This window comes from Solanum pennellii, chromosome 11 (genome assembly GCF_001406875.1).
Source record: "Solanum pennellii chromosome 11, SPENNV200".
NCBI classification, from domain to species: Eukaryota; Viridiplantae; Streptophyta; class Magnoliopsida; order Solanales; family Solanaceae; genus Solanum; species Solanum pennellii.
The window spans coordinates 2,535,262-2,552,896 of record NC_028647.1 but is presented as its reverse complement, the minus strand read 5'-3'; the positions used below and the strand labels follow the sequence as shown (position 1 = coordinate 2,552,896).

Sequence of the window (17,635 nt, the reverse complement as noted above, 5' to 3'; positions counted from 1 at the left end):
CACCCCCCACCCCCCACCTCCCCCTCCACCATTTTTTTTTTCAAAAAAAAGCAACTTTACAAAAATTATACAGCTAAACACAAGTATACTTCCCATTTCAGCTGTCAAAAACAAAATTTTACTTCTTATCCTGAAAATCTAATTGAATATTGAACACATAAAACATAGAAAAATCAGAAATCCTACAACAATTTCAATCAAAACACAAAAACCCAGTTAAACCCACAACTCTCACAGTGTCATCAAGCCAAAATATTTCATCAAAAGTAAAAACAAAGTCAAAATCATCCTAACATCTACTATACATATAGATAAATAAAATTAAAAACTAACAGTGTAATTTTTCATCAAACGAGTTCACCCTCGATCCTACCTAACTCCGCCCCTTATTTTCTCAATACATTGGCATCATAGAAAAAATTACACATCAATGCACCACACTAAATGCATGCAAAAATCACAAAAATAAAAATAAAAATACATAAAATAATTATTTAAAAAAAAACAAAAGAAAAAGAAAAAAAATAGAGAATGATAAGTACCTTTTTTTTGCTGTGAAGACACCCAAGAGAAAAGGGAGGAAAAGAAAGAAAGAAGAGTTGAGTCTAAGAGAGTATTTATAGATAAAACTTCTCTAAAGGGTACCCACAAGAGAATTATAATATCAATTTGTTGACTTTTTGCATAATATTTTTTATGTGAATTTAATAATTTTTATTTAAATTTTTAATATTTTATATAAATATTAAAAATCTATTACTAATATTTATAAGTATTTATTTGTAAACTCAGTTAATATAACAATATTCTATCCATTTTGATTTGTTTGATTATTTTTTTTATATAGACAGATAGATAAATCTATATATTTTTTAGAAAAATCATTTACTTGAGATGTTATCTATTTTTTTAGAACGTGTTTAAATTTGACTTTTAACTTAATTTTTATTATTTTGACTTAAAAAGATAAAATAATGATTGGTATAGTGAATTTACTATTTTACCCCTATCAGTTGATAAAATCTTAAATATATTAATTAACTCACTGTAATTTTTTAAGGACAATAGCTTAATGTTAATAAATTGAAGATATAACAAAAAAAAAAGAAAAAATCGTCTTTTGATTTGTCAAAAATGCAAGTAAAAAAGAAAAATCAAATTAGAAAATATTTAACGAGTAAATAAAAATGAAAGGACTCTGAAAAATGTCTATAAGTTTTTTTTTTAATTAAAACAGATACAAAATTACTTCAAAATATATAAGATAAATTAATTTAAACCGATTCTTAATTAAAAGTATTGAATCAATGAACTTTGATATCTTAAACGAAATATTTTTATATAAATTTGAAATAATCGAACTTTAAAATGAGTATCCGAGATATTAAATGTTGTGGTGTTTGGTAGCATCATGTTTTTTCTCAGCTGTCAACAGTTTGGTTTTCTCAGATTTATTCTATCATTTTCTGTATGACGTGGCATTTTTTGTCTTTGCAAGTAGATAAAAACTATGTGTTATGTGAATTGACTAAAAACACCCTGCACCAACTGTGTTGACAAGGGTATTTTTGTCTTTTTCTTCTTATTGTGATTTGGACTTTTTTGGAATTAAAAGTAATATAGAATCTAATTGGATCTATGGTGGGGGCATGGAAAATAATTTTTGGTTTTTATTTAATTGATAGACAAATAATATAAAAAAGATGAAATATTTAATAAAAATAGTAATTAGATCAATTTATGTGAATTTTAACTAATTTGATAAAATATATGATATGTTCCATCAACATAAATAAGAAAAAATAATATAGCTTGAAATTTTAAAATGCACAAAAAACTAAATTAAGATAAATCTAAGTAAATAGTATTAATATAAGTAGTAGATTCTAGCTTGAAATTGAGGTGTGATTTTCTTTTTAATTTCGATTGTGAATTTAACTAAATAAATTCAGTACAAAATACGTATCGGTTTTAGAAAATCAAGAAAATATTAATATTTGCTTAAAATTTTTAGGTATATGTGATTTCTCTATTTTATAATTATTTGTTTTCCTTAATTCTATATATATATTATTATTATTTTTTGCATTAACATAAATGATTGATTGCGTGCAACACGAGGTATTTTTTTTTTCTAAAATAAAATAGAGTTCCTTTTTTCAATAAAAATTTAATAGGAATTTGTCAATTGACAAATCATACTACATATGATAACTTGTCACCATCAGTAAAAGATTGATAATAAAAATTTATATAAAGTGGATGTGATGACAAAAATACAAAATTATTTAATAAAAAATGGAAAAAAATATTAAATTTTCTTACCAAAAATATAAAATGGGTAGAATTGAAATATAGAGGTGTCTCCACTTTATTACATTAGTTTGGCAAAAGTTGTCAATTAGCTTTATTTAGTTAGTCGAATAATTAATATTAATAAGAGTTTCAGCCAACAATAGTTGGTTGATTGTTGAATGTCAAATACTATACATAGTAGTAAATTATTGTATGAACCATTTTATGTGAAATAATCTCCTTTTATTTTCTAATATTCATATTAAAACTCGATTAATTCAACTTTATAATGTAATATTCATATTAAAACTCGATTAGTTCAACTTTATGTGCTACGAATAAAGCATGATCCATCACTTCCAAACAACATTTATATTTAAGACTTACTCAATTAAAGAAAATGACACAATTATATTCATTTCATCACAATCGTTACTGTTACGATAACAATGTTGTAGGTTGGTACTAGAAATCATGAATCATCTACAACATACAAAAGACAAATAGTTAATTAATTTCTAAGAGTTTATGATTAATAAATAAAGTTACCTTTTCTAGTTATATATAAAATTAGTTAATTGACCAACTCTAGCAGCTTAAATCTTTTTGGTACATTTTCTATAATACATCGATTCTCAAGTCAAAAGTGCATATAAATTTTTTTCACAAAATGATGTATTTGGCCAAATTTTAGAAGAAGAAAAAGTTCCATTTCTAATGGAGTCCTACGCAACACAAATTCAAAATAATCTAGCTCCAATAGATATGATACCAAACTCCGGTGAAGAAATAAAAGCTCCGAGTTTAAGTTCCCTTTTTTTCGATATATTCCAGCCCATAGCTTTCATCTATGGCCCAGCTAGTTGAGTCCAGTAAACATTTCTCCCAAAATTGTCAATGGGCCTTGGCCCATCCATTGAACTTATAAAACTAATCATTCCCACAATTTTTGTAAAAAAGAATATTATTTAAGAAACCATTTTCTCATAACAAATAACCTTCACCAAAATAGTACTAAAATAGGCCAAGAAGTAACATAAGCAATGACTCAAAACAGATTACAAGCACATTCTCACAACATTAAACAATAAAAAAACACAAAATAGCATCCATAGTTGTATTAGGCCAAGCTAACTTTCAAGTCTAAAAGGAAAAAAAAAAGAGGTTTATAATACATGTACCTAAAAGTTTAAGAACTTCAATACAAATTTATTTTAACTTGAAAGAGTTTAAGAGTAAGATATTATAGACTAATGTCACGGACTTAGAGTCTCACTAATGTTCCGTGCCCTAAGCTACTTGATTTATCTTCTTAGGAGGTTTGGGTCATAACAGCAGAAACCATTGTGTTCATTCCGCACATCCCATGTCCTCTACAAAGCTTATAGTATCCGTTTTCGCCCCATCGCTTCCCCCACGAGTTCTTTATGATCCAATATGGCTGATTGCTCAAACGCAGAATCGAGAACCCCTTTGAACCATAACCGACTAGCAATACGCCATGGTTAATCCATCTCTTTCCACATATTAAAGGGCATGACACACCTCCGATGTACGTTTGCATAAACAAAGCGTTCAACCCAACTACACACAACAAAGTTTCAAGCACCTTTTAGACTAAAGGAGATCTTGATGCACATACCATATTGTGAAATAATTTGGTACTTACCTGCGAGAGGTCCGTGATTGACTAAATAAGCAGCAATTTGTTGTTCGTCGATGGGAATATTGGTGAAATTGGAGACTTTTACCGCGACTTTGTCTGGGCTAAACTTGCATTCGCCACGTTTACCCGTATATGGATATGAATCTTCCTCTTCTATACCTCCTGCTTCGATTAAGTACTTGTATGCATTCGTCATTAGGCCTCCTCTGCATCCGGAATCACAAGCCTTTCTGTCCTTTTTATCACACTATGGAAGAGAGAAAAGAGAGGCCATCACTCATCAGTCATGAATATATCAAGCACTAAACGAAGGCGTAAATTAGACAGGACATCTAATATGCAAATCCGAGAAGAGCTAACCGTGTTATCACAATCTACAAGCTGTTGTTCACTAAGATTTAGAAGCTTGCCCGTGGCAATGAAGTTGGCTCCTTCAATAGATCCAGTTGTACTAAACGCCCAGCATGAGCCGCAAGACCCCTGCATCGATCATCCAAATGGTATGAACATCGATACATCATTAAAAGCCACAGCGAAATCTCCCAAGTCATTTCTTCAAATAATGAAATACTATAAATATATCCCATCTAAACTACAATCTTCATAATCATTTAGTTATAGTGTGTCCCCTGTCAAATAGGCTGTCAATTTATTGGTTGCTTAATGAAGTATATCCTCAATTTTCAAATGAAAATAAAAGATCTCCTTCAACTTATAGTACTATATAGTGCTAATATTTCCATATAGTAGTAATTACTTTGGTTTGGTGGCTGGTTAGGCTTATGCAGATAGATATTATTCCCTCCTAATATATACTATCTCCGTCCCTTTTTTGTCACCTTTCGAATTTCAAGAATCAAAATTTTGTCCGCAAATTTTTCATAGATATTTTAAAGATTTTGAATTATATTGTGACTCATATTACTTTTTATATGTAATTTACAAATATATAAATTTTCTTTAAAAAAGAATTGAAGATTCCAAACGTCAATTTTTGTTCAAACTTAAATTGTTTGACTCTCAAAACATAAAAGGCATCATATAAATTAGGACGAGGGAGTACATGTATTAATTTTTGTATGAATAGCTTACCTCCAAACGGTTAGGAAATATGTACTCCCTCGTATTCCCTCCGTCCAACAATAGTGGTTCACTATATTACTTTGGAATGTCCAACAATATTTGTCTAATTTATGAAAACAATAGATAACTTTTCAGTTAGTTCCTAATTTACCCCTGACATTAATTATAATTATTTTTCTATTATACATTTTTTCAAGACAGAAATGATATAGTAAAATGATCTTCTATTTATAGTTCATCAAGCATTATGCACAGTCAACAGTAAACAAGTATGCTTAGACATGAGGAGTATCAGTTATTCAGAATTTAATACATGAATAACTTACCTCCAAACCCGCTATAAAAAATTATCCTAACTAGTTAGGAAACGTGGTATTATTCACGTATATAGAATGTAATACGTGCATAACTTACCTACAAACCCGCTATGAAATGATGTTTAAACTAATAGCCCGCTAAAAATGAAGCTAAACTACTATACCTAGTGAATGTAATTTCACAAGTGAGATTCGGGAGGATGGCGTGTACTCAGTCTTTATCTGAAGCTAGCTCGGAGTTTCAATTATAAAATCCCGAGCTAGTTCTCAAGTCGACCAAATTTAATAGCGAACAATTGCAGCTAACAACAACAACAACAAATAATAGAATACTGCACAATTCTCACCTGCATCTTCACGTCAGTAACAGCACCTTTCTCTCTCCAATCAAAACTGTTCGGCAAATCCTTCACTACCATCGGCGGCGCGTGAGACCCAAACTCTCTCAACAAGGAAGTCCGATCACCACCTTTAACACCCATATACATCCTCTCAAATTCCTCCGACGTGAGATCGGAAAACTGGGTAACGCCGTGAACCGCCGTAGGATCCAAAGCCTGGTGCTCCGCCGCCCTGAGGAGATTTTTAACGAAAACTCCGAGGCGGTTTATGTACTCCTCACGTGTACAGTACTCTTTGTTGTATTCCTGTATGAATGACTTGAATCGGTGCTCGGCGGGAGTACCGAGGAGGTGGTGGTTGCTTCCGCCGTGCGCGGTGGTTGTCGGATTTCGACCGTCGGTGACTTGCCGGATTTTGAATTCTTCTGGAACTGCTGCTGCTACTGATGTATGGTGAAAGAGAAGTAGAGAAAATGCGCATGTTAGAATTGTAACGCTTAAAGCGTAGGTTAGACCACCTCCTTTTGCCATTTTTTCTGTGCTTTAGTTTTGGAGCTTCAATGAAGAAGATATAGGCAAATGGGTTTCATGTGACAAGGTGGTAGAATTACCATTTTGGTCATTTGTCCAAAGCTGTATATATAGAACCATAAATAAAGTTAGATTTGATAAAGAACCATTCGATATAATTGAGAATCTATCGAAAATAAGTTGAAACGAGAGAACATGATGAAATTTGTATCTATCAACGAATATAGTATTACAAATGAATCTACTTCTTTCTTAATTAAATATTTCAGATTTAATAACTAGATATAAAAAGAATACTTGATAGAGCGTGTTTTTACTCTGAATGAACTAGCACAACACAAATCTAAAATAATCGAGCTCCGATACAGACATAAAAAAATGTGAAGGAAGATTTGGTGTGGAGGGGTAATTTGGGAATGTAGAGTATTAAATGTTGCATGCAAAATTATCCACTTTGTTATAAGACACGTAGTGTAAGTTTGAAGCGGCAAGCTTCTATTCGTTCGCCACGTTCACAATTTTGTCCACTTAATAAATTTCTATTTACAATACAAAAATTGAAAGTCTTATTTTGTATGATATTATTTACTTCAACACAAAATTTAGTATTAATAGTTACAAAGTTTTAAAAAAAGATTATAATATAGAGTAAATTATAAATATTTATTATTTTGGAACATAATCTCAAATTGAACCACTTATAAACATATATTATTATTATTTTCTTAAATGTGGCACATAAAAACGTATTGTGTGGAAAAGTGAATAGCTGACATAAATCTTAGTGAGACGTACGAGAGGGTTGCTCGAATGATAAAATATCGTTCATGAAGGGCTCGAACAAAAAAGAACAATTGGGCTGAACTAAAAACGAAAAGTGGCCCAAAAATGGATTGGAAAAGTTGGAGGCCCATTTATAAAGGCTATAGAACCCACTTATGAACCCATTTGGATTTCAAAATCAAATTGAAGGCAATCCAATTTTTATTATGAAGTTCTTTTTTTTTCGGAAAAACTATTAAAATACACGTCTTATATTTTTCTTATTTCTAATATCTCTTTTTATTTCATAAACCTCTAAAATATTTTATTTTTCTCCTAATGTTTTTGATGTACTCGAGCTACATATTAATGTATTTGAGCCACATATTGTGTATTCATTTTATTTTATAATGTTTTGAAGCTAGTTTTAAATGTATTCGAGCTACATATTATGTATCTAAGGTAATTTTTAATATATTCGAGCTTCATATTATGTATTTAATTTATATTATAATGTATCCAAATATTCTTTAATGTATCCGAAAGGTACAAATATTAAGAAATTATTATAATTAGCAAAAAAAATAAAAATAAAATGTAATTTACTTTTTACATTATGAAATTTATGTAAATTTTATTTTTTTTACAACTAATGAACTTTATAAAAGCCAAGATTTGACTAGTAAACTATTTAAAAAAAAAAATATTTTAACAATGTCAAAATTTAAGTAGTCACAAAATCAACCTATTTAATGCCAATTACCCAAATAATTCATCACCTTACATCAATATATATGAATTAATTTGTGCTCAACATAAAATTAAATAGATAAGAGACTAAATGATATTCATTAAGGGTGGTTTTGATAGCTGATTAGGAGAAATATTATATACACATTAGATTTTTTATGAGTAATATTATATTTGTAAGTTGATTAAAATTACATACAGAATTAATATAATATTTGATTTATAATTTAGAAAAGTGTAGAACTAATATATGTATGCAAAATACAATATAAATAACTAGTCTATTCGTAAATTAATATATAATTTTCCTCATAACTAATTCATATATTACAAATATTTTTGTAATTCTATTCAACTATCAAACAACTCTTGACTTTATTTGTTCAACCTATTTTATAAAAAATGAACTATTTAAATTAATGTGAAATTTATATAGAAAATAATTTCCAATGTCATAATTTTCCCATTTTTGTTTGTCAAAGAATGATTTTTTTTCTCCTTTCATTTGATAATCGTGCACGCCAAAGAGAACACTTCAAATTTGACGAAATTGCCTTTCAAATTGGTTGATATTTAAGTTTTTTGTTTTTAGCAATCGAACTTTCATTTAGTAGAACATATTTTTTTTAAACTATACCTCATGTGAGATATTATTTGTATTATATTTTGACGCAAAAATATATTTATGCTTTATGCAAAAAAAAAATAGAAGAACAAGTCATTTTCTTCATTTCAAGTTATTTGTCTAATATTTTTATTAGTCCATTCTAAAGTATTTTTTGTTTTTATTGATAATTTTTTAATTTTAATTTTTCACGTGATATGTTTTGAACCATAAAATTCAATGCTATTTTGATTTATCTTACAGGTTTTTCTTTCAAAACCATAAAATTCGAAAAATATTTCTTACTTTCTTAAATTTCATATCAAATCAAAACCAGACAAAAAAAATTAGAATACACTTACACCTTGTTTGATTGGTTGCTACCTGTTGTATTTGTTTTATTAGTTTAAATACAGTATATGTTTTGATTGTTACTTGTAATGAAGATTTGATATGATCACGTCATTATATTAATACTTTCTTCTCATTCTCGTCTTCATTAATTATTGAGTAATCATATTTCATATTTTATCTTATCTTTTCATATCAGCTCTATTCGTACCCTATTTTCTTTGTAGATTTATCATTTAAATAATAAATATGTGACATTATTTGCAATAACGCTGAATAATACAATTTATTCAAATATTATAAAATCAATATAATACAATACGATACATTATGAATCACGACACGAGACAAGCAAATGACCATTCAAACTTTTGAACAAAAATGTTTTCTAGCAAGCTAGTGAGAGTCCCAATTTTGTGTGGTCTGTAAACAAAGCCACCCACGTGGTTCCTTCTCCATGGTCATTGTAATGGTTTTCTTCTTCTTAATGGACCCTACTTGCCCTCCATTGTAGGAGATCCTTTCGAATCTTCTTCTCTTCATCATCTATTTCTCTTCACATTTCAGCATAGAAAACCATTAACACAACATCTTGTACAGTTCAAAAATAGAAGAAAAAAGTGTACAGATAGTGTTTTTTTTTTGGTGAGATACAGAATGAGTGCTTTGTATTCCACTTTTATCTTGATTGATCTTCAAAGTTCTTGGTATTCAGCTAAACAGATACCCAATTCCACTTTCTGTTATTTAAATAAGTCCACGTTCTCAGCGGCATTTCGTCGAACACGTGGTGGGCGGGGTAGATTTCCGGCGCCGGCGGCGTCGATTCAGTCACCGGGAATCAGGAGACCAAGGGAACGTCCCGGTGCCGGAAATGGGTTGTCGTTGTTTTCTCCTAATTCGCCTTCTACTTCGAGTTCTGAGGATGAGGTTGTATCGGATTTGGACTTGTTCTTGGAGTTAGTGCCACTGAGGATGAGGAATGAACTATTTATGCATCAGGAGATTGGGAAGTTGGTTGAGATAGTTATGGATTTAGGTAGAAAGCCCCTAGCGCGATTTCCTTCCGGTGATTGGATCATTTCTGAGCAGCCTGTAATGCTTGAGGATCTTCACCATGCCATTTCAAAGGTTGTATGAGTAAATAAATAGTACTACCTTCGTTTCAATTTGTTTGTTTTAAAAGAATGCATCTTTCCTTTGTTGGCAACTCGATATGATTAAGACCACCAGATTAAATATCATTTTAGTATAATCTAAGTATCTTTAGTTTAAGATCACGAGATTGAAAATTCGTACCTTACTTGCTTAAACTCTGTGACAAAATCAAAACTAGATAAACAAATTGAAACGTTGTGTCTAATATAACTGAAAATTGTAGGATTGACTTTATCATGTAGTAGTATAATAGTTAGCAGTATTGTCATGTAGCAAGATAGAAAATTGTGTATCTGATTGTGAGATCACCTTTGTAGAGTAGAAGTTCAAAATTTAAAACTAAAGATTGTGCTTTACCTTTATTTTATTTTATTTGATGAGTGGGAGTCAAAATTCATTGATCTGGATGCGACTTATGGTAATAAAATAATATAGAAGTACTTCTAAATAGTATGAATGTATAGTTATGAAATTTTCTGCTTAAAGTTGGTAGCTTTGCTTCATTATTTAGGTGGGGGATTTCTCAGATGACAACCGTTCGGGTATTGACAGTTCCCTACATCGTATTAGTGCAATTAGAAACCGTAAAATGCAAATTATTGGCCTTACCTGCCGGGTTGGTCGAGCTGTATCTGGAAGTGCTGAGATCATACGTGACTTGGTTGAAGAAGGTGGTTCCATATTGGTGATAGGTCCTCCAGGGGTTGGTAAAACTACCTTAATCAGGTATCAAATTACTGTTTGCTTTTTATTAACCTTCCGAAAGTGATTTTGTTATTGTTTAGAGCTACTTGTTAATGCGCAGTTTTTCTCCCATGATTTCCTTCATATTAGTAGTTGTAGTATTACTTTGGAAGTTTCTTATGATTCAATTTCTGTTACTATTTAGTGTTTCTTGCATTTCGACTTCTATTATTTTGTTGTAGTGACTGTTCCCTCTTTTTAGTATTGTATTCTTTATCATTGTGTCTTGGCTTCTTCTCTCTCATTGTTTTCTTTTTTCAAACTGCTTTTACTTGAGCCGAGGGTCTATCGAAAATAACCTTTCTATCTCCCAAGGTAGGGGTAAGGTCTGCATACACACTACCCTTTTCAGACCCCACTTATGAAATTACATTGGATATGTTGTTGTTGTTGATTATCTTAATGAAGAGAATGACTGGTACATATGAATGAATGTGAAGCTCTTTATGTGCAGAGAAATAGCCAGAATGCTGGCAGATGACCAGAAGAAACGCGTCGTTATTGTTGATACATCTAATGAGATTGGAGGCGATGGAGATGTTCCTCATTCAGGAATTGGTTGTGCAAGAAGGATGCAAGTCCCAAATGTTAACCTGCAGCATAATGTGAGCAGTGGAATAAAATTTGTTTACATTTCCTACTATTTTTATAACCTCTGAACTGCAATCTAATACTCTTACTTCGAGCAGGTAATGATTGAAGCAGTTGAAAACCATATGCCCCAAACCATCATCATAGATGAAATAGGGACAGAGCTTGAAGCGTTGGCTGCTAGTACAATTGCTCAGAGAGGAGTACAGCTTGTTGGGACTGCTCATGGAAGTACGATTGAGAGTATAGTAAAAAATCCATCTTTACAGATGCTTGTTGGTGGCATAGAGGTGTTGAACCTTGTCCCTCTTCATTCTGATTTTATGTCACAATAATTTGTAATACATGTGAACAGTATGTTAAGTTTCAGCTTTCTTTAACGTTTCTCAGAACAAAGTTTAGTCAGATATTTTGAGGGAACATTTTTCATCTACTCCTAATATTATGTCTTTTTTCATTTTGAATCAGAGTGTTACTCTGGGTGATGAGGAAGCAAGGAAAAGGAAAGTACAGAAAACAATTCTCGAGAGGAAAGGTCCTCCAACCTTCACATGTGCTGTTGAGATGATATCAAGAACTCAATGTCGTGTTCACCATAGACTAGATTTAACAGTAGATGCTTTATTAGCAGGTACATTGGAGTTTGCTTTCCTACCCTTTCAGAATTTTCTTACATTTGCGAAATCTGTGGACTATGTTTAGCAGCTGATATTAGGTTCTATATTTGATCTTTTTGTGGATGCAGGAAAATCTCCTTTGTTTGAGATACGGGGATTGGATAGTGAAGCCGAAAATTCGATCGAGTCTTCTCCGTTCACTCAAGAGGACGATGTTAATGACTTTGAGCTAATTGATAAAGTAGAAAAGAAGGATAAAATGGAGTCTGATAGGGAATATATAAAAAAGAAACCTAAAGTGGAGTCTGATATGGAGTATGTTAAAAAGAAAGATAAAGTGGAGTTTGACATGGAGTATGTAAAAAAGAAAGTTAAACTAGAGTCTGATAGGGAGTATGTAAAAACGAAAGATAAAGTAGAGTATGTAAATTATAGTAAGCAATCCAGTAAAGAAGACAAAAAGGTAAAATTTGAATCAGACGAGGAAGATGATGATCATCTTACTTCCAAGAAATCGGGCACCAGTGGATATGCCAGCAAAAAAACCTCTCCTGTGTTTGTTTATACTTATAAGGTAAGTTCGTGTTCTTTTAGGGTATTATCATTTGGAGAGCTACATACACTTCATGTTTCTACTTTTTTTCTGCCTGCACCACACACATTGAAACTTGAAAGCAAGGGACACTACAGAAATTACTTTTAAGTACTCCCTCCGTTCAATTTGTTTGTTTTACTTTCCTTTTAAGTCCGTCTGAAAAAAAAAAGAATCTCTCTTTCCCTTTTTAGTGACTCTTTAATTCTAACTTTCCATATGACATGTTTAAGATTACAAGATCAAATAAACGTTTTGGTACATTCAACATTTCTTTAGTTTGAGACCACAAGATTCAAATGGCTTCTTTACTTGAACTCCTTTCCAAGTCTTAACGAACAGATTAATTGAAACAGAAGGGTTATATGTTTTAATAACTTGGATGTGTTTTATCACTCAACGAAAAGACACTTGAGAATCGTTTATTATGCAAAACGATTGGAATTCCCATGAAATTATGTTTGCGTTGTGCGGACTCATGGATGCACGACCTGTCTCGTACTAATCTGTGTATACTTAGTCTTGACAGATGTGTAAATTCAAGCCTAATCTCTTTCTGGCTTATTGTAGATTCAAGAAGCTGATCTATTGCAAGTTGCAACTGTTATGGGGCTAGAGGAAGAAATTGAAGTAACAGATGATATTGGTATTGCAGATGCTATTCTAGCATCTAGTGCTGAAATGAAGCAGAATCCTTGGATTCGTAGCGTTGCCAAATTTCATCAAGTGCCTGTCTTTGTTGTAAAGGTATCTTAAAATGCCCTTTACTTACATATTTGTTTGTTTCAGGTCAATCACCTCGCCTTCTAGATTGTTGTGAATCAAGAGACCTCCATCTTTATCTCCTTGGCTAGGGAAAGACGCTCAAGATTATTCCTTTTTCTTACTCGAGATGAGCTGCAGTTTTTAAATTACCATTTCGTTGCTTATTATGCAGTCAAATACCATGGCACAGATGGTGAAGGCTATCCGTATGATTCTTGGAATGGATTCTATTCACTCAAAACAACCATTGAAAGATTCATCCGATATTGAAATTCAAGATGATGCACCGAAAAGGAGACCTACATTGGAGGAGATCGATGCCTTAGAGGTTTGCCTCTTTAACTCCCAGGATATATGTTTGATATTAAATCAGTAGCATTTCTAAGGGAGATTATCCCGTTCATATTTTATTTATCTCTGACTTTTATAAGAGGGTAATAGCTAATACAATTGGTGGATGATCATCGTAACAAAATTTTTATTTGATCAAAATATGCATGATGATAACAACCAAAGAAGTTGGCTCCTCACATTAGAAACTCAATTGATGGAATGTACATTTTGTCTCGTGATAGGAGGTCCGCCTTGCAATTGAGTACATCGTCATACCTGGTGGTGAGGCTGTTGAACTTCTCCCAAGGCGCTCTGAGATAGTTGCCCAACAACTCAAGTTGGTTGAGAGTTATCAGTTGGCTGCAGAAAATTCAGGTACCGAATCAAACCCGAGACTGCAAATCCTTCCACAGAAACTATACAGGAAGACTTCTGTAAAGACCTTGAGGTCCAGTTCAAGTCAGAACAGCACAGGTTCCGACTCATGGATTGGTAAGAACGGAGGCACTGGTGTTGCTCGACTGCCTTTCTTGCCTGAATAATTCAGATAAGTTCCTTTACCGCTGCTTTAACCTTGGTTGAACATGTTAAAAGGCAATGTACAGTGATGTATATCTGTATCTAAACCCCTGTAGATTCCATTGTTTGGTGCAATTCTTTTCGTCGCAGTGTTGTCTGCTCATGTATTCCTTGCTAAAGGCACTTTCAATACAATGTACAGTGATGTAAATCCTTCAAAGGAATGAAATTTAGTAACACTCATTCCATAGAAATAAAACAACATTTGAAGCAAAATATATGAGTCCCATTCTTGTATGTGTTCTTGAGCCCGCTCATGAGCTGAGAATTGTTCATGATCATATATACTATCATAAGTGGGAAGATTCAAAGTGAAAAGTTGAATTACTATTTTGCTTCTCTATTAAATTAATAAATGAGTACATTGATATTGCTTTTAATCGTAATCATAAATTTCATAATGGAAAAAATTTGATAAGTTATGATATGGAAAGTCATTCATCACTTTAATGTATAAATTATATAAGCTTTTAATCGTAATCATAAATCTCATAATGGAAGAATTTGAAAAGTTATGTTATGAAAAGTCATTCATCACTTTAAGGTAGAAATCAATTTTAGAATTAAAATTTGAATTTAAAGGGTTATTTCTTAATGCTATTTAAGTACCAGTTTACAAAGATGGAAGTTCACAATCGGAAATCGAATTAGGGAAACTGCACCATTCAACATGAGAAGATAAGAGAGTTAGAAGTTGCAAGTGAGGATAACCGAAGAAATGCTGAAAAAAGGTAATCAAGAAGAAAAAATAGCAACGAAAAAAGAGAGTAGATTTAATACGTGTAGCATTAAACAATGAACAATTTCATGTTGATATGTTATCTCTAACAATAACAAAGTTTTCTTTTCATAGCACGGAGACTTTCTGGAATATCCTCTACTTTTTGTTCTCGCTTTCTTTCTCTATTATAGAATTTTCTTCCATGAAGCATTTAGAATTGTATGAGTATTGAACTTGAAGTAGAAATTTTCTATTTGTGCATTTAAATGAGAAACATTAATTATTTTTGTTATTCATTTTTGCACATACTAATATATCATATGTTTGGACTCATTATTTTAGTTATCAAACAAAATATTGCAGGATCATAAATGTCTCATCATTTGACATACAATAAAGAAGTTATTTGAATACATTGATTGTTCATCTATTTTAAATTACATAGTATTTTTTTAATAGCTTGCGGTAGTGTGATTAAAATGTAATTTTGACAGTTTTTCATACATTTCTCTGGATTCATGTGCAAATTATGAGTAGTCTTACTAAAAGTGGGAAGCTCCAAAGATGAAAAGTTGGATTATTATTTTACCCCTAGATTAAATTAAACATCAAATTTATTAATAATATTATTTTAATTATTTTTTGAATTGTAAGTTATTTATTAGAAAGGAAATGTAGAAGAACAAGACCAATTAGGATTTCTAGAATTTAAATAAGTACATGAATCAAGGTTTTTCCATTTTTTTAATTAATTAAACAATATTATTTTAATTATTTTTTGACTGGTAAGTTATTTATTAAAAAGGGAATGTGGAAGAACAAGAGTCAATTATAATTTCTACAATTTTAAATAAGTACATGAATCAAGCCTTCCCTCTTTTAATATTAAATTAGAGAATATGAAAAGTTGTAGCTAAAATTAATATATATTACTACCAAATATAAATTATCATCTTTGTTACACTTAAATTCTTTGGTTATTTTATTCTACTACCAAATATAAATTTATCATCTTTGTTACACTTAATTGCATTCTACTTAATGAGAAGGAGAGTTTCATCTTTTACTAATTAATGTTAAAATATTTTATCTTATATATAACTATTAATTTAATTTCAATATCTTTACTCTATTTTATAAGATGAGAAATTTTGTAAAGAAGTTGATCATAAAATAGTGCCTCTATGTTTGTTTTTGCTACTTTCTTTTGTCTTTTAAAACAAATATTGAATTTATATATCGAAATTATAATAAGGAGATGACTAAGTACAAAAAAGTTTTTTCTTATGAGTTAACTATACACTATAAGCATTTAGCGTTTTACTTTTCATATTTTTGTTATTGTTGACACCCAATTTTGGCCTAACATTTTAAAATTCGTGATTTTGAAGCTTTATTTATTTAATAGCAAATTTTGGTCCGATGATTTTAAAATTCATACATTTTGAGTCAAATACAAAAAAAATAAAAAAAAATCTGCCTTTCCCACATTGTCTCTCAAACAACTTTCAATTTTGCAATAGTCCCACATCGGTATTTCATCCTTTTTGAGGATTTTTGGGTTTCTATATAAGTCCACTTCATTCACTATTTTTAGGAGGGGATTTGGAGGGGAAAATAAAAGAATACTCATAAAATTTTGAGAATTCTTGGTTCCCATAGTTCAAAAATTTTAAAGTGTTTTTGTGGTTTTTCGAGTTGAGGAGGTGGAGTCGTCTCTTTCAAACTCGTAGTTCCGGTTCGCCGCCCAGAACCAGGTAAATTTTTTTTTCTTGGCCTTGTTTTATTTAATTTCCAGCTCTTTTATGTTTTTTTGTTTATTATATGTAGCTTGTTTTGTTTTTTTAGTTTAATGTAGTTCTAAAAGTCAATTAATATTTGTGTTTATTGTAGTTTTAATAATAGCATTATTTTACGATTTGATGTTTATTTATTTATTATTATTATTATTTTAAAATTGTTAGTCAACTATTTGCTATCTTAACTTTTTAGGGTTTTGTTATTATTCTATTTTAATGTTATTTTTATTTTTATATATTACGTTATTGTTGTTTTCATTTCTAATTATGTTGTTTTAGTTTGGTTGTTGTTTTCCATATTTTCTTGGGATAAGTTTGTTATGTTTTGTTGATGTTCAAGTTATATTAAATATATTTATTAAATGGGCCGATGAAAAATCTATCCGTCGGGTTTAGAGGCTTCCCCATTTTAAAAAGACGGAAATCCAATTCAAGTTTATATATATTTTTAGTTGTTGAAATTGGCCGATGAAGAAATTGCCGTCGATTTCCAAGGTCTCCCATGTTAATAAGACGGATTTTTATTTTTAAGTCATTATTTGAGTTATTCATTTTCATTTATATTTATTCGGTACTAACTCTTTTACTAAGTGTCTTTACAGGTACCTGAAGGAGCTTTTCCTTGAAATTATTCGAATGTAGTTCGAATCATATATTTCATTATCTTGTGAATATTGACGTTAGGCAAACTTTAGGCCGATTATTATTATTTCATTGTGTATATTGCATGTTTATTATATGTGTACATTATTTTAGTTTCATCCTCAATTTGAAAAAAATGAATTCAGTCGGGAACCACAATTGTGGATTCCGAAGGGTGCCTAACTCCTTCCCTTCGGAATAATTTAAACCCCTTACCTAGAATCGAATTGGTTTCGTAAATCATTTAATGGTTTCCTAGTTTTCCTAAAATTAGGTGGCGACTCTTCTTTTTAAAACTCGTTTATTTTTAAAACTTTGTTAAAATTGAATCAATTAATCATTTTCGAGTTGCCGCGACGTTTCGCCCTATTTCGAAAGAGTAGGGATGTAAACA

General features: G+C 30.9%; 3 protein-coding genes across 5 annotated transcripts in view; 1 reads left to right on the top strand and 2 right to left on the bottom strand.

The window, feature by feature from the left end:
• Nucleotides 1–634, bottom strand: part of LOC107002830 — a 5,341-nt gene extending 4,707 nt beyond the window's left edge. Inside the window, exon 1 of one of the 3 annotated variants that reach the window (XM_015201010.2) lies at nt 543–634. The gene's annotated coding sequence lies outside the window, so the exon portion shown is untranslated. The remainder of the gene's footprint in view (nt 1–542) is intronic. The other 2 variants (XM_015201009.2, XM_015201008.2) reach the window with 2 other exon arrangements.
• Nucleotides 635–3,353: 2,719 nt separating this feature from the next.
• LOC107003445 (probable cysteine protease RD19D) lies at nt 3,354–6,309 on the bottom strand. Its single transcript, XM_015201773.2, has 4 exons — nt 5,709–6,309; nt 4,322–4,441; nt 3,965–4,208; nt 3,354–3,879 (listed from the first exon to the last, which is right to left on the bottom strand). Exons 1-4 carry the CDS (start codon nt 6,231–6,233, stop codon nt 3,608–3,610), a joined length of 1,161 nt encoding a protein of 386 aa, XP_015057259.1. The 5' UTR covers nt 6,234–6,309; the 3' UTR covers nt 3,354–3,607.
• A 2,807-nt stretch (nt 6,310–9,116) lies between these two features.
• On the top strand, nt 9,117–14,316 carry LOC107004707 (uncharacterized protein ycf45). The gene is made up of 9 exons (XM_015203020.2): nt 9,117–9,831; nt 10,370–10,584; nt 11,057–11,207; nt 11,292–11,483; nt 11,662–11,824; nt 11,939–12,384; nt 12,973–13,149; nt 13,340–13,495; nt 13,743–14,316. Exons 1-9 carry the CDS (start codon nt 9,358–9,360, stop codon nt 14,040–14,042), a joined length of 2,274 nt encoding a protein of 757 aa, XP_015058506.1. The 5' UTR covers nt 9,117–9,357; the 3' UTR covers nt 14,043–14,316.
• Nucleotides 14,317–17,635: the final 3,319 nt, after the last annotated feature.